Below are 23908 nucleotides of genomic sequence, written 5' to 3'. Positions count from 1 at the left end.
GGCTGGGGAAGATGCTTGGAGGGAGTAGCTTGTTTGGAAAGGTCACGGCTTGGAGCACAATAAGAGAAGAAAACCGGCACTAAATGCAAAGCGAAAGGACATGTCCTGTCCCTCCTCCCATCAGCCCACCCGAAGCCACCACCTCTCCACGCAGCTTCTCTGATTAATTCCCTGCCCAACAGCTTCCCGCTTCCTATTTCAGTAACGCCTCCTCCCCCCGCCGTCCACCTTGTTGAAACAGCTCAGATTGGCTGAAAATCTATTAATAGTGAGAAAAGGAAACCCAAAAGAATAACTTAGGAAATGGTGGGTGACACACCCCACGCCGGCAGGCTGAGCCCGGCTTGGAGCCTTACGCCAGCCGGCTCCTGCTCCTCCCAAGGCGGGATGAGAAACCTCGGGAGCCCGAGCGACCCAGGGAAGGGGAAGGGATGTGAGCCAGGCCTGAGGAAGTTCCTATTTTCCTCCCCTTTTTTGCAGCCTTTCCTGATTAAACAGGGGCAACGGGTTGAGTTTGTCAAAGGGAAAGTGGGGGCTGAGGCTCCAGGGGTGGCCTTTGCTAGGGGAAAGCGTGTGCCAAAGTGAGTGAGGAGGCTCCTGGTCTTTTCTTTGCATCGCAAGAAAAGGAGGGTATCCTGGGCAAAAGGAAGGTTTTATCCACCCGCTGCAATGCAGCCGTGTCTGAGCTGGAGCAGACTAGCCGCTGCAGAGGACAGGAAATTTGTCACCTCCTTTTAAAACTGTGAGAGCCATCAGATTGGCAGAGCATCACAGAACGGCGTTATTTATCCTGGAATTAAGCTGGGCTACCAGAGCAAATGGTTACCTCACCAGGTTTTAAAATTTTGCCTCTGTAGAGGCTCCCTTCCATCTGCTTAGAGAAAGATGAGCTGCAAACAAACAGCACCATCGTCCCTAGCTACCTGCCGAGATTTCGGTGAGGGATGTGGTACGAGGATGCTGTTAGCGCGCGTGCCACCCTTCGCCCTTGCAAAGAGGCACTCTCCATGTCGGAAGATACACTTTCAAACTGGCATCACCCAAACCCTTTGCTGCCAGTCTCACCATCAACGTTAGGAAATGGCTTCTCCCAGGCCAAAGACCAACTTGCCTTCCCGGGTAAGAAGACGGGGAAAGGTCCAACAGCCACTGCCAGAGCATTTTCAGACTCTAATCCATCAGTTCAATTAGCCAGTGCAGGGTTGTCTATAATCTCCAAAGCCCTGCCAGAATAAAAACTGCTCCAGAACAGTCTTAATAGAATTGCACTGCAAAATATTAAAGATGAGACCTAATGGTTGGATCTAATTAGTGCTACAGTATCACTCGGGAAGGAAACGGGTATGTCTGGACTCTGATTTAAAGCTAGCGGGCTTATTTTTAGCACGGAACCTCCTTCACCCTGCTGTGAAAAGCTCTATTGAAAAGACCCTTCAGATCAGTGCTGTTCAGATCTTGCATGCAAGTGACAGCAAAATCAAGGCAATAATACGGACAAGTCTCCTCTTCTCTGCTGTCAAGTGAAAAGAACCTACAGCCACAGCCTCTGTCCTGAAGGACATGGCTGGATATGGCAGGGAAAAATGGATATGCTTCAAGCCCTGAGGGGTTTTGCTCCATCTCCAGATGGAGAGGAGCATCCAGGGCTTCCTCCTGCATGGCTGCACTGCCAGCCTGGAGATACCCCTTGGCTGGAGATCTGGGGCATGTCCCCGCAGCACCTTAGCATCATCCTGAGGACTTTTATCAGTCTGCAGGATTTTGCAGTCACTCACATCCTTACAGTAGCCAAAAGCCGCTCTGCTTTAATTCAGACCTGGGAAAATTTAAAGTTGTCCCTATTTTACCCAGTGGAAGTAACCCTGAAGCTCAGAGAGCAGACGTTGGACCAAACCTCACGCAAGCTCTGGCTGCTCCATCCCGCCTGTTAGATCTGCCTCACTTTTTTTTATTCATATGACAGCCTTTAAATCTCCTTGGTTTTGACCAAGAAACCCATCCACAGCCTAAGATGTCTTTCCTGCCAGGACTGCAACACACATCCCCAAAATCCAGGTTCTGATGAACTGGCATTTTCTGATGAGAAACCTGCTTCATTAACAAATTCCCCATCAGCTCTTTCTGCTAGTATTTGAGCCAGCTCAGCTTGTCTGCTGTTTCACTTGGAAGTATGACAAATATTAAAAATAATCATCCCAAGGCACGTCTCCCCACTTGGACACACTCCTCTTTCCCTGCAGCCCTGACACATCTCCTCCTCACTCCCTTGGTCCCTCTAAACACCACATTTGGGGAGGCAGAAATGGGTTCATTTGCTGTACTAATTAATGACCAGACAGTGGATTTGAGGGAGCAGAAGTATCTCAGCACTCCTCACTCCCATCTTCTCAAAAACATTGTTGTTGAGTTGTCTTTCATGCCACGCTTGGACCTCTCCTGAATTTCTCCTCTAAGACTGGTTATTGCCAGAAAATTGTGATCCGAGGCATCTTTCACCCAAATGGATCCTACTGGTCCATCCCAGGCAGTGCTCCATCCCATGGCCAGCTCCAGCCAGAGGCGAGGGATGCCAGCGGTGGGAGGAAGCACCAGTCCAACCTCTCTTATGGATAAACATAGGACATCCTACTTAGGATTGTGTATCCACAACTCTTCCCATGGAAAGTCTGTAGCTATCTAAGAAGTGAAGGGAAAGACAAAAAAATAATCAAAAGGAGACAGGAAGACCAATGTGGAAAATGAAGGCTCTGAAATCCTTCACACCAGGTTGTCAAGGAGGCAAACAAACACAGACACACATGCACACCTCTATCCAAGCCACCCCCAGATATTTTTCATCACCGAGCCTGGAAACATCCTCTTTCCACCGAGGGCTGACAGGATTTGTAAGGGACCTGACTCCATCCCTGCACCTTTCCCAGGCTGCAAAATGAACCAGGGACTCTTTGCAGCCCGAGCAGAAACACGCCATCGTGCAGGAAACGGTAGCGGAGCTGCTGGAGCGGAAAGGCGGGGAGCACGAGCCAAAAAAGCCGCACGTCCCAGCCCGGCCAGACCCTCCAAAGCAGAGACTATAGCCACGCTCCTGCCGTTCTCCTGCCTCCTTTACGCTGCTAGCGTGGAGTTATCCCACGATGACCTTGCTGCTTCAAAGCAAGATTTGTGGCAGTACAGCCTACTCCCGTACCAAGCGAGCATCAATCTCCCATCAGCTGAAGGACGTCCTGGTACATTTAGCACTAAGACCCCTCTATTTCTTCAAAAGTCGCCCAAGGACTTTGGAAGAAACTCAAGGTTTACACTGAGTAATGGGCCACAGAAGTCGCTCTGCAGCAAGGTAAAGCCCAGCTACCTCTGGCCCTAAATAGCGGCCGTGAATCAAAATGACACTGAAAATCACAAGAATGCCATAAGACCACACAACTTTGTTATACATCGAACATTTGGGGTTTTTCCTATATGACTTCCATGTTGTAAGTCTTTAAGATACTCTTTCAGGGTTTTGTGTGAACATGAGTGCTAAAAAAGCCTGTTTTCTTCAAAAAAGTAAATCAATTAAAAGCCTAGATTTGTCTGAATTTGGAAAGGAATCTCAGGTCCATGGGAAGGACCAAGAGATTAAGACTACCAGATCGGCAATACCACCTTGACTTCGTGAGCAGACCACCCAGCTTCACCACCTCTCTCCAGCAAGGGTTGACGGCTGGCCCATGAATTGACTTCAGCAGTAAGGAGCTATGAAGCTGGCAGCGAGGTGGTGGGAGACCTTCAGAGAAGCCAACGCTAAGAGTTGCTTGGCCAAAGCCACCGGTTTGCTCTTGAGGGCTGAAGTGTCACATCACAGCAGCCCCTCCTGGAGACCTGACCTCCTTTCTCCAGCCCAGAGCTGCAGCTTGGTGCATGGGGATGGCTGGGGGGACAGATTTATTCATCAAGACGGAGCAGAAGTTCCTCCTCATGCTTTTCACCCCAGCAAGATGAATCATCCCGTGCTGGCTTTTCCTGGAGGACTACTCCAGACAACTTGAGAAGGAGTGAGGGCATGAGCCTCTGAGACAGGAATGATTTTTACTCAGCCTGATGGCTTGTCTACACAAAGGTACTCAAGAAAATTAATCTAAAATTAAAAGAAGGTATGATTTCAGAGTGGATTAGTCAAAGTGCACACAACCCACCAGGTGGCCACTCTTGTTCGGCTTTAAATCAGCTCTCATTTAATTTAGCTAAAATGAAGTAGGTTAAATCAAATTAAAGTCTCCTTAGCTCTGAAAGCCGACGAGGGGGAGCTGATGCAGTTTAAGAAAGATAATTCAGGAGAAATCTGGTGATGGTCCCCACACAAACAAGCCCCCAAACGTCGCATTGGGCACTGACACCGACCAAACATCGGGGATGGGGCACACCTGCCTCCCCAGGTGAGGTTGGCCTTTCCTGATTCCTGGATGTGGAAAGCTCTGATTGCTGTCAGATTTGATGTCACGTCAGCAGCTCTTGCTATTTGCTCAGTTTTTGTCATGGAGAAAGGCAGGACAAGAAGAAGACGGTAGACGGACCACACTATAGGACTGGGGCAGAGAGGCAAGGTGGGCTTGCCTATCCATAGTGAGAAACAGCCTCGCTGGGTGGCACAGGCAGACCAAATTCATCGCCCTGTCCTCCTCTCCAGCTGGCTGGTTTCATATTTGGGTTCATGTTGAGCAACGTGGGGAGGGAGTTAGCCCTGAGCTACTTATCCTGCTGGCTGAACCTCTGCCAGCTGGCCAGCACTGGGGAAGAGTTGTCACATCTAATGTCACTCAAGTTAGGCGCTGTGCATTGGCGATGAGTCTAGACTGTCCATGAGAGATGAGGGCCGCGAGGGTCTCGCAAAGGGACAAATGTGCAGACCTCCTGTGGGTAGGTTTTTCAGCCAAAAAAAATCCCCGCTTTTTGTATGAATCACACTAACTCTTGCAATGAGGAAGGAGAACGGAGGAAATATGCCCTTTCTTGTGGCAGGGGCTCTTCCTAAAGGGAAAGAGTCAACCCCAAACCCAAATAGGGACTATTGGCTTCTCTGGGACTTCACATACCAACAAAGCCAGACCACAGAGGGGCAATAGCAGGAGGGATCTAATCCCCAAACTTGTGCCATCAAAGTTGAGGATGCCAACCTCAGCTGGAGGCTGACACTTGCTGGAAGCCCAGCATGGAGGAGGTCCAAGCTGCAGTCCTAAGGGGCAGAAAACAAGAGGAGAGACTCCAAACCTAAAGGAATAAGAGGACCTCAGCCTGGTCACAGGCAGCTCCGGTACAAGGGGAAAAAAAAATGGAGACGGGTGACTGGAAGGTCAGTTTGTGCTGGCACACAGCACCGCTGTGGCGTTGCAAAGCGTTGTCCCTCGCTTCTTGCACCTCCCTTTCCTCCCCGCCTCCCCCGAAGATTTACAACAGGAATCGCCCTCCCGCAACAGCCTCTGCCTGTTCCTGCCACCGAGGTTTTCGGTGGGGAGGCTGCCAGACCCTGACCAGGGCTATGCTTCAAGGCAGGACTTGGAGGATGCTTGCCCACCCTGAGGGCAGAAAGGGCCAGCGGAAAAGCGATGGCGAGGAGGTGATAAGACCTGAAGCCTCACCCTCCTTTGTGCGCCCAGCACCTTCGGTGAGTCACAAGTCAGCCCAAATTTACGCCCTCCAGCCAGTCTATTTTTAACCTTTTTGGGGTCGTGAGTCACGTTGCCTCCCCCAGCCCATCCGTGTATTGCTCACCACTGAGCCAGGATGGACCCAAAGACAAGAAGCTGAACGCATCTTGCACTTGATGATCCTTATGGGTCCCTTCCAACTTGAGCTATTCTATGATTCTATGAACTTTGGTTCATTGAGACTCAAAGGTGCGGTGATGTGAAGTGGCTAAAGACACAAGTGATGTAGGAGCTACCTCCAAGAGGCACTAGTGACCTCCTCAAGCATCCCAGCCTCTCTAAGTAAAATTTTGGGTGATTCTTAGTCAAATACCCACTCCACAGTGACACCACTTTGGTGCTCATTGAAGCTATGCTGGGGACAAGTTCCCCTGCAGGCATGTCCGGGACACCTGTAAACCTTCGCTGACATAAAAGCTGCCACCGCACGCTCTTCACCCCACGTTTTTTTGCAGAAGAGCCAAGCTGGATGGCAGGATCTGTCCCTCTGCCGCGAAGAGTCCCCCATGACCTTGGCTAGCCAAGGTTACTGAGCCAGCAGCCCAAAGATTTCCTGTTAACGCCGCACGGAGGGCTCCACGTTTCCTTGGGATCCTTTGTGTGTCGGTGCTATTTCGGGTCCCACCTTTTTTTCTTCAGCTCCCCACCCACACCTCCCTCAGGGTGGGGTCTTCCCGGATAATTCGGAGCTCTATATATACACAAGCATATACATATGCACCTACCTATATTTATATAGCTGTGCATGCAAGTCAAGCCTTTGGGCATTGACTGGACACGGCGGACTTGGCAGGAGGCTCGGTGCTATTCTTTAGGTGGGGAGAGCCTAGGAAGGGAAGGACACAGCTAACCCTCCCTCCTATTCAAAACTATTTAAAGACTGTCTGGCACGGAGTTTCTTTCCCACCAAATGCCTCCAGTGACGATCTGGCTTTACAGGCTGTGTAATCTGATCAACTTCTATTGTTGGCAAATTCATAATTGCCTCATTATTTAACTCTCCTGAAACAGTCGGTTTTACAGAAAAAGAATATCCATTTTGGCTTGTTTTGTTTTGTTTTGTTTTTCAAGAGCACTGGGACTCGGTTTCCTTTTGAAGAACTTCTGTTCTTCAACAGCTCCTGCTCTTCCTCTCCTTAATATAATACACATGATCACAGGAATCACTGATGAAAGGCACAAATGGTGAGAGATGACCTTTTCCAGTGCTGTCCTAGTGCAGGATTCTCCAGCACAGCATATTTATTAACCAGTGGCCTCTTATATGTAGCTGTGAGCAGCACAAGTAGAGGAGCCTTAAGCATTTCCCCCCGAGAGGAAGGATGCTCTTGTAAGCACTATGCACTGGCTCACATCCTTGCTCAGCCGCAACCCTCTGAAGCAACCCTGGTTACATTTCTTCACCTCTCCCTGCCTCAGTTTCCCCTGTCTTTACATGCAAGAGTGGACAGATTTCGGATAGAGGAGCTGTCTTCTTTTACGGGCTGGTCCAGCACCTTGCTAACTGGGGCCCCAACCTTGGTTAGGTGCCAGAGCAATACAAATAATTACTAATAGTAATCCCCATGGGAGTCTATTACATTATGGTTCAACTTCCTCCCAAACAATTGCTCCTCTTCCTTGCTTTGTATGTTCTTCAAAAGAAGCGGCTGCTGTGCTTTAGGGCTGGGACACCAGCCGCGGTAAACATACACCCAGCGTTCCTGCTCTGCTGGGCCTGGGCAGCAAAAAGAAGATAAATCTGATTTAAGACAATCACATTGCGGGCAGGAAAAAAAAAAATTGAGGGTTTAATGGAAATGGCAACCTAGCAGCACTAAACAGCGTTTATCCTGAGAAGTCCCTTAGGGCACATTTATTCACTATTTACAGGATGATCTTATTCAGAATGGCAATAAGAACAAGAAATGTCGAGAGCAGAAGTGCCCACTGGTCTCAGGGCTCAAAACATCTTCATTCAGAGAGCGGTGAGGGTCCCGACACTGCAGGAGCACTCAGCTGAGGGAAGCAGTGATTTGCTGTGGACACATAGCTTCATAGGGTGTGTGGGCCAGGCAAATTGTCCTCGTAGGGTATACAGTGTATAGGAGCAGCCCAATGCCATAGGTTTAGGTGGACTATCAAACTCCTATGGGAGCTTGGAACCCAAAATATCCGGTGTCCAACAAAAGGTGGGATGGTAATGCAGAGAGGCCATCCCAAAGTGGTTTGAGCTGGGTCATGTTAGAGCACAGTGGGCTTTGGGTGGGCTCTCTTGAGGGCCTTGGTTCCTCATTCAAACAGTTAGCTTGCTCTGAAACACACGGTGGCACATGTCTAGGAGGTTTTTCCATTGCCAGGACCAGGAATTTAGGCCTACACAGCAAATCGCAAGGTGGAGAAGGAAGAAGGGTCTCGCTTAAGAGTTGGCCAACTGGCCTGACTTAATGCTGACAAAGAACAATGTGTATTTTGGTCACCCCTTCCAAGATGGAGCCTGCAATGGCTTTAATTAGTCAATTAAATGTGGCTTTGTCATAGGAGATGAGACACAACGGGGATCAGCCAGCTGGGTTCTTGGCTGCTGAATGACATTGTCTTTCCAGCCCAATGACCTCATTGTTATGACTCAATAGGGGAACAATGTTGTCCACCCAGCAGCCCAGCAAGGAGTGAGATTCCTGTGTGGTTACAGCTGAGCAGAAGAGCATGGGAAGTTGTGGGATGTCACCGGGTCGGGGATGCAGCGCTTTGCACTCAGTGCAAGCAGGCTGCGGTAGGTTTTAATGGCATGGTTGCATGTTGAGAAATTCCATCAAATCATATGATATATAATACAAATATAGCATGCAACAGTGGTCACGTTCAGGTCCCCAAAAACTCCCTGGACAGGTAGGTCCAGGTAGCGAGTTTAAGCATGAAGAGACTCACTGGTTAAGGAGGAAAATCCTAAATGCTATCCAGCGGAAAGGAGAGCTTGCAGCACTTACAGCCAAGGTGGTCTGGATGGAAAAGACCCCTGCCCATGTCACCTTTTGAGCTCAGGCCTTCACTGACATCTCCCTGCCACTGGAACCCTTCTCTCCAGGGCAGTGTCGTGCCGCAGGGCAGGCCATGGCAGGCCAAGGGAAGGGAGCAAAGGAAGCAGGAAGGAAGAAGGAGCTGCATCCCCTCCCTGCTGTTAATCATCCTCCTCTTTCTCCTAAAAGAGGCCGGCAGGTCTGCAAACCCAACGCTGGGCTCCCACCTTGGAGAGGACTCAGGGAGGTGACCAGCAGCTCTGGGTGCAGGAGGGGGACACGGGGCTGGGCTTCACGATAATATCCAAATTACTCTGCTCCCGGGACGGTGGAGACCAGATCCTGCTTTTGGCTCAGCAGCGAAACTCTGACACGTGATCTTGGATATTTCCTTTAGAAAGCCGAGCTGGAGTTGTGGTGGGGTTGGAGATGGGAGAAGAAGGCAGGGACTGCAGGTCAGGTCCGTGATGGGACCTGCAGAAAGTCATCAGCAGAGCAGAGGAGAGTGAGGGAGAGGGCTCTGCACTGCGATTCAGTGGGTGCTGCTGGTTGTAATCCTGGAGCTGGGGAGGAGGTATGGGGAGGGTGAGGGAGAGCAAATGCAGCCCAGTGTTGGGGATGTGCTACACTGGTGAAGGCTGCAGCTACCTGAACAGCTCTGTAATGTTTGCAAGTGATCACTGCCAAAGCAAAGCATGGCTTTGCTGCAAAAACTACTCTATTTTATGAGACACAAGAAAACCAGCATTCCTGATTATAGAAAGGCAGAACTGAAAAATTCCCACACAGACTTCAAATCCACATTTGGAGAAGCACAATCAGATGTGCAAAAAGACCCTCCTGTTGCCCTGAGCCCCATCTCATCCTGACATCTCTGGAAATTATTGTCTGGGCAAAATGCTCCTTGACTCCGGTCAGGGCAGCTCTCAGAAATCAAGCCCTGAGCCTGCTGACCACGGAGGCAAGAAAGACCTGAGACATCAAAAGCAACCGGCAACTTTTAGCACCGCTTATTGATAACTCTCGGTAACTGATTGTTGTATTATTGCTTTAAATAATTAAAAACTAGCAAGCCTATCTTCTCCAGATACTGCTGTCTGGTGCAAGCTTGCTCCTGGCCCATTAGCTGGCGTTGCTCTGCTTATCCATCACCAGTTCCCTCCAGTACCCAGACCTCTCTATGTGGGCCACAGTGTCACGGATGAGAGGCTGAAATGCTCGAATGATGCAAAACAACAGCACCAGGTCCTTTGCCCAGCAAGCTTTTGCCCATCACAGTAGCCAAATAAATAGGACACGCACGCTGGAAGCCAGGCATTGCATTTTGAGACTATGGACCCAGCAGATGGCCAAGTCCTGTGCTGCTGTAGGATTTGAACCAGCTTTCCCAAATGGGAGCAGAACAGTGTTGGAGAAAAGCAAGAAGTGCAGCAAATCCCCATCTTGCACACAGGGCAGATGCATGGAGGGCTGAAGGCACCTGCGATGGGGATGAGTTACAGCAGCAGGATGCTTGGCACTGTGCTGCTGCACGCACACACCGACACTCACCCCTGGGAAGCTGGGTCAAATCTTGATCCAATCAGATCCAAAAGGTGATATTTATTATTATGAAAAAAAAATGTATTATTCCTAATCTACGTCACCAAGGAGAGGGCTCCTCCTTTCCCCACTCTTGGTAGTTTTATGACAACAGCCGTGGACCGAACAGTTTGGGACAATTTGCAACTCTTTGGCTTTGGGAAGTCCAGTGAGGTCCAGGTGGCACCAAGTTGCTATAACAAGCCATTCCCTACCTTTTGGGGGGAGAAATGTGGGAAATCTGCCCACAGGCACCTCACACACATCTGTCCGTCTCAGCAAAGAACAGTCTTACTGCTTAAAACAGGAGCTGAGAGATCTGAGGTTCTTTCTCTGCCTCTGAAATAAATTCCTGCGGCAGGAATACTTCTACCTACTTCAGAGATAGGCTGTGAGCATCCGCTCTTGTCAGATTTGGGCAGAGGCAAAATCTTATTACCCCTTGCTCTCTCCTGTCGCTTGACGAGATGCACGCCTCTGCTCAGACCTAGCCGAAATCCTCGCAGAAACAGCTTGTGGGCTGCACTTTTCTTACCCTTCCCCAAGCCCCCTGCTGCGACGAGCGTCAGCCTTCAGGATGGGAGTAAATAAATAAATAAAGTGCAATCCTAAACGCGCTCTCCAAAAACCAGCTTCAAAGCCAATTCACCTACAGAGGTTTCCTAGCTCTGGTCCCACTCGCCCATCCGCATTACCAGCCCCTTTTCTTCCAGTGCCTCGGGGTACCAATTTTCCCAGCCAAAACAGAGATAAACCCCAGCCCCAAAACAGCTCCTGAGCTGGATTATAAGGAAACCCTCCCTCAAAGGCCAGCTGGGCTGTGTTCACTGGCTCTGGGCAGCCCCCGGGAAAGCAGCTTACATCCCTGCATCGCTGCTGCCGCCCCCCGAGCGAGCCCCTTCCTAATCAGATTGGAGCAGTCCCGCCAGACACGCGAAACGCTCTCACGGAAGACAAAGCGTAGAGCTGCAACCCTCATCCAACAGCTCAAACACAAACACAGCCCCGAAATAGCCGGCATTCCTTTGGCGTGGCTGTCCCCCAAGTATTTCTCATCAAATCCGCAAGGCACACGCAGCTTCTTCTTTTGGTGGTTTCCTGACTTTTTTTTTTTTTTTTTTCCCCAGGAGGCTTTTTCCAGGTTTTTATCAGGACTGTTAGTGGGATTTTTCTGCATAGCTGAGAGATATGGAGAGCTGTATGCAGCGGGACCTCATCAACCACCACGCCAGAGCTTGGATTTGGGTCTTGTCCAAAATGCACCAGCTCTCTGCGGTTCTCCCCTGACTTTCTCACCAGCAAACATCGTGCTGGGGCTCTGTACCCATCCTGATGCCTATCCAGTTGCTCACACCATGTCCTGCAATGATGAGAGCTTCTGCACTAGCCAGGGAGTGCGTGCAGAGGGTCCTGCAGGAGCAGGAGCTGCTGGCGGGGCCAAGTCACTTTGCTTCCATCAGAGATGCCGATGAGATGCCGTAATCTCCATCTCTAATGGGATGAAGAGAAGGGAGCAGCTCCCTCGGGGGCTGGCTGTGCCACTGAAAACCCTTGAAACCCCCCCCCAGTTTTACCTTGTGCAGTGTCAGCTACCCATGGCCAGACTTCATAATAGAAGCACAAAAAAGACAGGTATTTTTTAAGCAGAAAACCATCTCTTTCTTTTATCAACCCATCAGTTTGGACTTCTGCATTCCCCTCCCTAAGCCTTCACAAAGCGCATTCTTAAAGGACCGTACAAAGTACACATTGACCATGAGGTCCCCTACTTCTCTTGCTGTCAACCCAACCTTACGTACCCACTTTTCACTGCCCCCCTCCCACCCGTCCTCCCTTCTTCTTGTTGTGCCACTTTCTTTGCCAAAAGAACAGCTTTTGTTTCCCAACTCGGCTGCCCTAAATCACCCCCCCAGCAGCTGAAGCCATGATTTGGAGGAACACTGACATGAGGAAGGTGGACAGTGATGAGCGACAGGCTTTGTGCTTGGTTGTGCAGCCCACAGTGGTGGTTGTATTGGCCATCCTTGCCCTCATTAGGAATTGCTTAACACCACCCCACCTGCTATCAACCTTCTCCTGGTTGGAAAACTCCACAGAAAATAGGGGTTTGGGTGAGACGATAAATTACAGGCCAGCCTTTGAGAACCACTCACCGTGGCAGAGCTTCTCTGGAGCATGGCCATCATGGGATATTGCTCCTCCCAACAGCCCAAGAGGGTCTTGGCCTAATGAAACTCAGATTGAGGGCTGCAGGATCTGGCCCGGGGTCTGAATGATGTTAGTGCATCCTCCACCTTGAGCTGGGCCTAACTGCAGCATATCGGACAACTGTATCAGCCTTAACTGACGTGTCGTAGCAGAAGCAGATGTGTCCACACCGTGGAGGTGATAACCCAATAGCTGTAATGGCTACGTGCAGAGCAGTGGTGGCAGGAGTGGCAATTGCGATCATCTCGGTGGCAACGGATGCTCTCGGCAGCTTTCTGCCTAATGAAGATGTCCTTTGAAAAGGGTGTCTGATGGTGAGGAGCTCAAGACACTGCACCAAGGATGTGTCAGTTGTCAAGATTTTTTTTTTTCCCCTTCTTTTTTCCCCCTGTGATTGTTGCCTTAAACGGCAATGTTTGATTTTTCAGGTTTGTTGGAAAAAATGCTCTCATGTTGGATCAGCAAGGAGATGCACCTAAATAGGCTGGGTGAGGGTATCCAGGCTTCACCAGGCTTTGCAGAACTGTCTATTAGTAGTGTTTTACTTTGGAAAGAAAAGGGGGAATTAAGTTTATCACTCCCATCCTCTCGAGACTCCCATGACAGGCATGCAGTGTAGATGGAGGTCCACCAGGATCTGCTGGGCTACGTTGCTCTCCTGGACACAAGAAAGATTGCTCCAATCTGGCCTTGTCCCATTGAAAAAGGGTGTGTGCACTGCCATGGGCCACAATCCATCAGGACCAAATCTCCTCCTAATTTGTGAAAGGCTAGATTTTATCATCTAGCACCAAAGAGAAGATTAAATATATTGCAGCAGGACTAAACCCAACCAGGACACCCATGGCACTTCGGGAACTTGGATTTTCCAACACTAAATAGGACTGGATTTGGATGTGAGACAAAAACAGGGCAGCCAGTTAAAGGAAGCCTCATTAATTCTTCCTTTTCTTTCCTTTAATTGCTGTCTGTCCACACTTGGGCAGATATGCAGGGTACCCAGACACTAAGCATGGGGTTCTTCTGCCTTCAGTTAGACGGTCAAATGTATAAACCCCAGCTAGGCATTTAAATTCCCTCTGCAGATCAAGGAGAGACACATTCAGCCACTCCATCAATAGTTAATTCTAAGCTGCGAAAACAACTGGAAACTGGCAGCTGAAAAATAAAATTGCTTCCTCTCCCATTTTGAACAGTAAAAGTGAGTTTTAAGAGAATGACTCCTGTTTATTCAAAACCCTCGAGGGACATGAAACAATTCATTTCAGTCACTAACTCCATCAAAGATTGACGCTTGAGATTTGCTCAATGAATTGCTTAGCATTAAACTCAAAGTATGTTGAAAAGTTTATGTGCTAGGTATCCAGGCCCTTGGTTACTTCATATACCTTAAAGGAATTTAAAATGCTCTTTTGCATCTGTCAGTTTAACAAAAATTTCCTCTACAAGTAGAGTGATTTGCACCAATAAGCCCAAAATCAGTGTTATTCATCATTACCTAGGAAGACTTAAAAATGCATAAATTAGAAATCAAAATAGAGCAGTGGCAGGCTATAAAACTGCTTAAACAAATATGTTCATAGTGTGTCCACCTGGTTAGAAAACACAGTTGAAAGGCAAGAGTGGGCTGTAAATCTCCAAGTTTTACAATGAGCAACCGAGGAGAATCAGCCCTGCTTAAGGGATATAGCTATGAATTGTAAATGAAAAACATGATTAAAATCAAATCATTCAAATTAAGACTTTCTTCTTCTGTACTTTAAATCATGATTAAAATTCATAATTTAAGCCACATCAATTTAAATCAAAGCACCCTGCCACAAAATGAGGTTTTGAACCCTTTGTGAGGCTTTAATGAGAAAAAAGGACGTTCTCCTGTTGAATGCAGTTAATGGAGATTTATTGGTACCATTCATGGGTAGGAACTACCTTAGAAGCCTATAGAATTGCACAGACAGAGTCTTGAGGGCTTTTTTTAGCTGTCTGGGAAAATTTTAAGGAAACAAAATAATTTTCTATACTAGGGTGTTGTAATAAGCTCAAAACTTACTTTTCTGCAATATTCCACAGGACTCTTCAGGACAGGAAAATTTATCACTTGTGCCAAAGAGGTCAGCATCTCTCATTGCTTTTTTGGCATGGGAATTACCCCGAGGCTTGGGCGAGCGTGGAGGTGATGATCTCAAGAGCCACCGAGGCAGGCTGAGATTAACTCCTGCGTGCTTGAAAAACGGGGTCAAGGGTGTGATTTTTCACTTGCCGGCTTCACAGTCGATGTGATGCCGTGTCCCGTTTCGCTCATGTTTTGCCCTGGTTGTCTCTTGGCTGGATCAGGTTTTGCCGGGAGCCCCATGGCAATTGCTGGTTCATCCCATTTGCAGCACGCGCATCGCTGCTGCCCAGCTTTTCATTGCCACATGTGATTTTGGTGTGCTTAAGGCATTGCTTTGATTTGGTATAAATTCATGTGCCCTTTGCGAGAGGCAGTGGAAAGCACAAACATTGCATAGCATGTGTCAAACCAGATCAGGGGATGGATCCGTCCGAAAACTAAACCAATATTAGAAGAAAAAAATTTAAAAAAGGAAAATAAAACGAGAAGGGGTCGTTTCATGCATTTACTGCGTGTTGGTACTTTCTCCACGTTGCCAAGAGAAACCCATAGGAACAAATTTGTATTTGTTTATTTGTTGTTTTTATTTGTTTAGGCTCCGAAACCAAATCAGGTCACCAGCAGCTAGAGAGTGGGAAGAGGGCTGAAAAAATGCATGAATGAGAATGCTGGTTTTGGAGTTGTGCAATCGCAGCCTGGTTTGAGGATGCTCCTTATTAGCTGGCCTAGTACCTGGTAGAAAACTTGCTTCCCTTACCTGTGCTATAACATTTCTTCTGTTGCTTAATAAATTAGAAAAGTCCAACAAGGACAACTTTAACTGCTTATTTAGTATATATATATATACACTATATATATAGCCAGGACCTTGGTTACTTGATGTTATTCCAGTATAACCACTGCTAACTGGATCCGTGCTGGGGAGTACAGTGCATCGCTTTAACTTCTCTGCTTTTTCTCATAGTCAAGGCATCCAGTATCTTGATAAGCAGCATATAATAGTCACCCTGAGAGCTATCCATTTTCCACAGGCTGCAGCAGTATCATTTAAACTTTTCCGTTTTTTTTCCCCATTTGCGTACGTGGTGGAATGTCTTATCTCACCCTCCTGCCTTTAGACTCCAGGGAGGAGAAAAAAAAAAAAAAAGTGGTCTTTGCTATTAGGTTTCAAAGACGGACTTTCTCAAACACAGTTTCTCTAAACCCTTCTGCAGAGTCTTTCAAGTCCCCTTTGTCAAAGTTAGAAATCTGGCATTTTCTCTTTGCCTGTAACTAGCAGAAGCCACTTAGAATAAATGTCTGACAAGGTTGTCTCCTCATTTCTCTACAACAGATTTAATATAACTTTAAGTACTTCAGCTTAATAAGTCTAAGCCAATGTCTACCTCCTCCTCCAGTTAAATTTACGAAAATCAATTAAGGCTGAGAAAGAAAATTTCAGCCTTTGCCTTTAATAACTAAGGCCTTATTCTTCCACTGCAAAATGACCTTCCTCCTCCCTTTCACCAGTTTCATGAGCCATGTGGCATAAGACCAAAGCCCCCTGCACACAGAGCTTGTAAGACAGAGAAAAAGCCGCTGGATTAATCCAATTTTTATTAAGGATGCTAAGAATATGAGCCAGACCTCAAAGCAACATCTAAAATAGGACTAACTCTGAAATAAAAAATTACCTTTTCCGTTTTGGAGAAGGTTTTAACGCAGATCCTATCAGCCTATTTCTAAAGCATCTGTCCTGCACCTGACTTCCAACACAGACTTGGTTTTTAAACCCAAAGACCATGTTCTTCTTATCTGCCTTTCCATTTTGCAGCCTTTAGGGTGGAATCCTGACCCACCACCAAGAAGTTCTTCCAAATCCTGAAATCCACATTTTTAGGCAAATACAGATACTGTTATGCTACATAAGGGTTTCCAGGGGCAGATCCTGGACTTTTTTTTTGTGTAACGTCAGACCCTGTTGGGGAGCATGTATGGAGACAAACATCTGTAGGGGCCAAATCATCCCAAGACATATCTGAATTTTCTTCAGGAGGTGCCCCCCCCCCCTCTCTCCACTAAGAGCAGCTGGATTCAAGGACAACTCAGCTCCAACCTTAAACACCTGGGTTAAGTATCTGCACCTACATGGCATTACCTTGGGTCCTTCAGTGGGAGGAAAAAACAACTTGCCCACAACTGCAGAAGAGCTGGCAACACCAGGACTCCCGATTTTCCCGTCCTTTGCAAGACAGCTCATCCCAGCTTGGCCAAACCAGAGCCCATTCCCTTTCTGCTGCCACCCAACCCCAGCGCTACGCCAAGACACAGGACCTGGGACATTACGCAGAAGCGGAGCCATGCTGAAAGCCGAATCTCAACCCGGCGTGTTGCCTTCCCACAGCTGGTTTATTGCAGATGCACATCTAAAAGCAGGTGCTTCAGCGAAGCCGAATTCCGGTCACCCAAAATAAAGGGTCATTCCCCTTCGTTACCTCTTCTGCTCTATGCTGGGCGTTAAGGCATTACACTGAGTTAATTTTAATAAGTCATTTGCATTCTCCTTATCTCCTTGCAATACTTTGTCACCTAACTGTCACCGGCGTCTGCTGAGCGCTCCTGGCCTGCAGCCAAGCAAGCTGTGAGACGTACGTTATTTAAGGGACAGAAAAGGTGCCTGCAACATGCAGAGCAGCGTGCGCTGCAAAGATGCAAAGGTTTGCAAAGCAGCCCCATTTAGTGATGAGAAAAACTTCAGCGACAAGACCTGGGACCCAATAAGCAAATGATCAATGGAGGATATTGGTGCCTTTGGGGTTTGGAGCAACTTCATCTCTTGAAGAAGAGAGGATTTGTTTTCTCTTTAGGGTTGATGGGACATCCTGGCATTTGCTGTTTCCCAATGGCTTTCAGCCATATTCAGTACTGAAGGCTGACTCTGAGACACACTATGGCTCAAATCAAGTGAATATGTGCATGCAACCCTCAAGAAGGTCACCCCAAATAACCCACCACAGAGCTTTGCACTCCCAGAAGGCAGTAATATTACTCTTGGCATTTTCCAGGACTCCCCCAGGCACTCATTATTTCTAGCACTATTTGCAATTCAATGCCAGCAGCTAACTTGAAGTGGGTTAAGTCATCCTCTAAGGAACCTGTCCCTCTCCCTTGGCTGTGGAAGGAGGTGAGGACACTGATACCCATCACCTGGAAGTTTAGCTAGAAGAAAAATACCACCCCATCAGCATGGCCCCAAGCAGTCACATTGTAAAGGGGTAGAAATGAGCAGTGCAAAGTCAGCAACTCCTCCTGAATCACAGCACAGGGTCGAGCTCCAAATTTCCTAGGTGTCATGGTAAAAGCCCTCTAAATGTGACTTGTGACTTCTCCCCTTGCAGCGTCATGAGGTTGCTTCTGGCCGTGGAAAGCTGTTGTTGCATTGCAGCCCCCTGCTCGCCATCAACGAATAGTTGATGCTATTCGTACCGCAGCAGCCCCGGAGACCCCAAATGAGAGGATCTCCCCATCCCTGAACACTCACCACATGGTCTCTCCACCAAACAGCACGTAGTCTAAGCAGACACATGCAAAACAGAGAGAGAAACTGTGGCACAGCCAGTCCTTCAAACAGCATTTCAGCTCTTCAGTTTGTAGCAGGATATCTTATGTGATTTTTGTACAACAACAAGGAAGACCATCTTTTTCTCCCCCGCTCTGCCTACCTTCTCAGGCAGGGCTGTTTAGCTCAAAAGTAACATGGTTTCGGATATAGGCTAGTCCCAATGCTTAGGCACCCCGAAACTGGAGCTGTGGTACAGGCAGAGCACATCCCTCCTGCCTCCACTCAATTTTAAGTGGATCTACATATTCCCGAAGGACCTCCGGAGCAAAACACCATGAGGCTTCAGCCCAGCGCTACGACAGACAAAGACACAATTAGAGCTGTCAAAAACTGATGAAGCTCGGACGAACTGTCCCTGTCCCTCCCAAATAACAAAGAAGCAACAGGAGAAAGCACCTCACCCTGGGGTGTGGGACACCATCACGCCAGGCGGTTCGGGGAAGAAGACAGGGATTTTTTTGGTTAAGCCCCAACGGCACACGGAAAGGGTTTTGGGGGACATGGGTGGTGGATCCCCAAATCCCAGCAAGCAGTAGGACCTGCAAGACCCCCCCCCATGCAGAATCAGGCTCGAGCCCAGTTGTCTCACAAACTGCAAGACTCAGTGGATTTTCTTGGCAATCCCAAGACCAAAGGCACTGCTCTCTGCAACGTGGACTGCTCGCTGAAACCCTGGGGGTTGTGGTGAACTCAGAACAGGTATCTGGAGAACAACAAATGCCAGATGACTGTATGCATCATTTACAATTAAAAAAAAAAAAGAAAAAGCAAGGTTTGGTCGGGAGCTCTCTGTGAAGAAAAGGGCAGGCATTGCAAGAATTCAGAAACAACATCCTTAGGTGGAGATTGGCCAGTTATGGAAGAAGCTGTGCATGTAAACAGGTTTTTTGACACAGAAGTTGACAGAAGCATGTGAAAACGCTTCGGAGGGTTTGCGAGATCTCACATGCCTGCACATGGGGAATGGACCAAACCGGGCTACCCGGATTCCTGCAAAGTTCAAACCCTCTCGTGATGTTCGGCTCTTGGCAGAGCTGAGGGTGGCCGTCTGTCGTGCAAGCGTGCTGTTGGGCTGGGAGCAAGACTGAAGGTGAGACGGATACTCAGGCTCACAACCTGCACGTTTTCTGCCTGTGGGTCGCTCCCCATCGGCTCAGAAGCTGGGAGGGAGGAATTTCTGCACACCCACACCTTCTCTCTGCTCTCGTATGGTGTTATAACACCCAGAATAACAGGGGGGCTATTGCACAGCTTGAGGGATCCTCGCTGGCTATAATTAACCTCCATCAGTCCCCGTGGCCTGAGCCCCCAAACACCCCAGAGCTGGTGTCAGCAGGCTTAGGTCTTCTAGAGGGTGCAGATGGGGAGAGAAAATGCGTGATTTATAGGGCAAATAATAACCAAAGCGCAACCCCAGCCTCCCTGCAAATGCTGAGAGCAGATATTTCCAGCCGGTCTCCCATCACCGCCGACATGAATGATCACCAGCCTCCTCATCATAAGCCTTTAAAGCAACTCTCTGGAATTAAATCAGTGTATTGCATGGTTCCAGCTCCTTTCATCCAAGGATCTTCAAGTGCTTTACAAACAATTCGTTAATTAAGCCTTCTAAACAGACCCATGGGGTATCATTACTGTATCTGCTTTGCCACTGGGGAATCAAAGCCATTGCACTGCTAAAACAGCTTGCAAAAAGGTTGCAAAAATCTTATCGAAGTTCCTCCAACAGCAAATACATAAGAAGACATGCTCCGCTTCAATGCTGATCCTAAAACTCTCTGGTTAACAATTTTTTTCTCCTCCTGTAGACACAGCCCCAATTGCCTGCTCCTGCCCGTGTCGAGATTAGTATTCAATGGATAAAATGGATTTTAAAAAATGCACATCTTTGACAGCCTGTCTTGGACAAACACAAACCCCCAGTACCAGGGAGCCAGAGCAGCTTTGGGAATGAAAAGGGGTGTTTTGGCAACAAGGATTTAAAACCCATCAATCTGTGGTTAGCTTTGAGCTGAGCAAAGGGTTGATCGGTAAAACCCCTTCCTGCCTTTTTTGCCCCCAGGACAGGTTTGAGCCATGGCTCTTTTTAATCATCTGAGGATAAAAAGTATCTGTTTTCTCTTCCTGATGTAATTTTGCTATCATACCCCCTGTGGGAGAGAAGATCTAATATGGGGAAAGAATAAATAAAACGAAGTGTCCTGTGAACACGAGGTAATGGGTAACTCCGAGCCCCTCGCAAGCTGGTTGAATTTAAAGATGTTATGTGCCCGATGTCATGTTTGCTGCATCTCTTGTACGCACTGGCTGTGCCTTATCTGAGGCTGACTGTATTCTGATTTACGACAGGAGAAATTAGGTGGGATCTCTGCAGAATCAGAGGGTCGGGATGATATGAACCTGGAAGCCAGTATTTCTAGCAAAACAGCCGTACCCAAAATAGCTGCTTTTAAAAACTTCAGCAACCTCGGGCTCAGTTCTGCTCTGCCCCACAATGTTGTCACCTTCTTCCTCATGACACCTAAAACCATACTTCGAAAACCCAACTCTCTGCTCACCCACCCATTTCACATCCAATTTAAACAGAGCAAATCACGTGGGCTCCATCCCAATTACTATTTTTTAAGATACCAAAAATCTTACAGTTTCACTTACAAACCCAACTTCTTCCATTTTAGGGGGTACAAAAAGATGAATTTTAGGCTTTGAGTAACTCAGATGATTGCAGCAGATACCAGCCTCAGAGTTAAGCACTGCTGGGACTTCAAGCCCAAACACCCAGCAAAGAGGGATCCCTGTTTTGTCCCCTAAGGAAGAAAATCCTGGTGCCAATACCCAGGAAGCAACATAAAAGTGCCTCTAAGGAGCTTATTTCAAAACTTAAGAGCAGCAACGAATGGCAGAAAACACTGTTTTGAAGGCTTTAATCAAATAATTTCAGAGGAAAAATGTAATAGGATCACTTGAGAGTGCTATAGAAACAGGTGCCCCCCCATCCTCCCCCTAAAAGCCTGTTTTGTACCCATCCCAGCATATTTATCACCCCGTTTTGAAAAACAGAACAAAACCTTCTGAGAAGGCAAAGTCAGCTAAACTCAGCTACATTCTGGCCAGCACAAGAAAAATTGCATTAGCAGCTCCTACTTTATGCCAATATTAATGAGGCTGAGGCTTCTTGGCTTTTAATGGGAAGAGAAATCTTCTCTTTTAAAGCCCACGTTGGCATCAGGGGGAGATGGACCTGCTCGCCCACCAAGCCTCAGAACCGCAAGTCCCGAGAGGAGCAGGAAAAAACCAGGCAGGCAGAGATTTTAGCCAGACCTCCGTGAATTCACCCCATAGTTAAACCTCCCGGGCCCTGCCTCCACTTGTGCTTTTACCTCCGGAGCGTCGCCCAGCTTTTGTTACCTTGAATAAAAGCACATTCAGCTCAGCAGAGGCTCTGCTGGGAGACGTGACCCAGAGCAAGATTTCACCTTCTCTTATTTTATTTTATTTCTTTTCATTTTTATTTTATTTTATTTCCCCCCTTCCTCATCTTCCTTGAATACAGCGAGGAAATACCCCACTCCTCTACCTTTATTCACTTTTGAAACAATCAGTGCATTCCCTTTCCCCACTACTTTTCGGGGCTGTTTATGGCCATCTCTCCAACAAAACACCCCGCCAAAGAACGAGACGTCCCGTTTCATCACCCACAGCCCTCTCCACAGCACCCTTAACTATCACAGGACCCAAGACACCGTTTCCACTCCCAAACCTCCCCGGCGTGATGCATCCCTCACGGGTCTACAGCTGCCCCACACCAAAGCGTCTCCAAAAGTTTACCCTTTTGCCAACTCCACCATCAACTTCCATTAGGGAATTGCTGTCTCCCACCAGTTTTTCCCCCCTCTTTTCCCAAGCCATCTCCACGAACGAGGGGCGAGGGCTCACGTCCGATACGTGCAGCACCTGGCGCGCCGGACCGTTGCGAGAGCGGCCGTACCAAACCGAACCGAAGGGTCCCCTCTTTGCTGGATGGGACCCCAAAAGAGGGGCGTGCTTTGCACATCGGTGTCTCAAGAACCCCCAAACCCCTCACCGGGGGTTTTGCGAAAGCGGGTGAGGGATGAAGAAGCGGCGTGTTTAGCCGATAGCGTCGCATAAAGAAACAGAGCACTGCGGCTCTTTGCGCCCCAAGTTGAGCTGCCGTGGACGGTTTGATGTGCTTAGTTTCTAAATAAGAGGGTTAATCACCCTGGATTCAGAAAGCGGGTGGGCACTCGGCATCCCCCCAGTTTATTTTCCGCTTTTCAGCCCGATTTGCTTCAAACTAAAGTGGAAAAATAAGAGGGGGGGGGGGGGAGGCAAAAAGGCTAAAGATGCTTGAAAGGTGGTGATGGGGGGGGGGGGGGAAACCCATCAAGGCGAAGGCAAAAAAAAAGCAAAGGAGCTGAGGAAAGCGGGGGGAGAAGCTGGCACTTACCGAGCAGCAGCAGCAGCAGCAGCAGCGGTGCCCGCATGGTGCCTCGGCCCGGCCGGCCCCGCCGCCGCTCCCGGAGCTTTTTCTCCCCGGCGGGGCGGCCGCTGCCCTCCCCCGGGTTTTCCCGGTGTTCCCGGTCCCGTGTGTCCACTGTGTGTGTGTGTCCCCCCCCCCCCAGACCCCAATTCCCCCTTCTCTCGCTGCCGGGGGAGGTGCGCGCCGGCCCCGACCCGCCTCCGCCTCCGCCCGCCCTCCGGATCGGGAGGGAGAGAACGGGGGGGGGGGGATGGAGGGAGGCTGCAAGGGATTTGGGGGGGTCGTGGGGGTGGGGGGGATTTGGGGTTCTCGTCTGCATGGGGGGGGGGTGGGGGTTGGGGTGGGGTGGGGGTTTGGGGGGGGATTTGGGGGTTCTACCTACGTGGAGGGGGGGATTGGGGGGCTTCGTTGGGATGGGGGGGTTGGGGTTCTCACCTAGATGTGGGGGGGGATTTGGGGGTTTAGTTGGGATGAGGGTTTGGGGGAGATTTGGGGGTTTAATTGGATTTGGGGAGGATTTGGGGTTTTCGTTGGGATGAGGGTTTGGGGGGGATTTGGGGGTTCTACCTACGTGGAGGGGGGGATTGGGGGGGTTCGTTGGGATGGGGGGGTTGGGGTTCTCATCTAGATGTGGGGGGGGATTTGGGGGTTTAGCTGGGATAGGGGTCTGGGGGGGGATTTGGGGGTTTAATTGGATTTGGGGAGGATTTGGGGTTTTTGTTGGATTGAGGGGTTTGGGGGGATTTGGGGGTTCTACCTACGTGGAGGGGGGGATTGGGGGGGTTTAGTTGGGGTGGGGGTCTAGGGGGGGATTTGGGGTTTTTGTTGGGATGAGGGTTTGGGGGAGATTTGGGGGTTTAATTGGATTTGGGGAGGATTTGGGGTTTTCGTTGGGATGAGGGTTTGGGGGGGATTTGGGGGTTCTACCTACGTGGAGGGGGGGATTGGGGGGGTTAGTTGGGATGGGGGGGTTGGGGTTCTCATCTAGATGTGGGGGGGGATTTGGGGGTTTAGTTGGGATGGGGGTCTGGGGGGGGATTTGGGGGTTTAATTGGATTTGGGGAGGATTTGGGGTTTTTGTTGGATTGAGGGGTTTGGGGGGATTTGGGGGTTCTACCTACGTGGAGGGGGGGATTGGGGGGGTTTAGTTGGGGTGGGGGTCTAGGGGGGGATTTGGGGTTTTTGTTGGGATGAGGGTTTGGGGGAGATTTGGGGGTTTAA

General features: G+C 48.9%; 1 protein-coding gene across 1 annotated transcript in view; it reads right to left on the bottom strand.

Moving 5' to 3' along the window:
* The window catches only part of PODXL (podocalyxin like), a 45595-nt gene extending 22794 nt beyond the window's left edge, over positions 1-22801 (bottom strand). Inside the window, exon 1 of the mRNA XM_075024601.1 lies at positions 22655-22801. Coding sequence (XP_074880702.1) covers positions 22655-22691 — 37 coding nt within the window. The 5' untranslated portion in view covers positions 22692-22801. The remainder of the gene's footprint in view (positions 1-22654) is intronic.
* Positions 22802-23908: the final 1107 nt, after the last annotated feature.

This window comes from Buteo buteo, chromosome 4 (genome assembly GCF_964188355.1).
Source record: "Buteo buteo chromosome 4, bButBut1.hap1.1, whole genome shotgun sequence".
Classification (NCBI taxonomy): Eukaryota; Metazoa; Chordata; class Aves; order Accipitriformes; family Accipitridae; genus Buteo; species Buteo buteo.
This window is presented reverse-complemented; position numbering and strand designations above follow the sequence as displayed.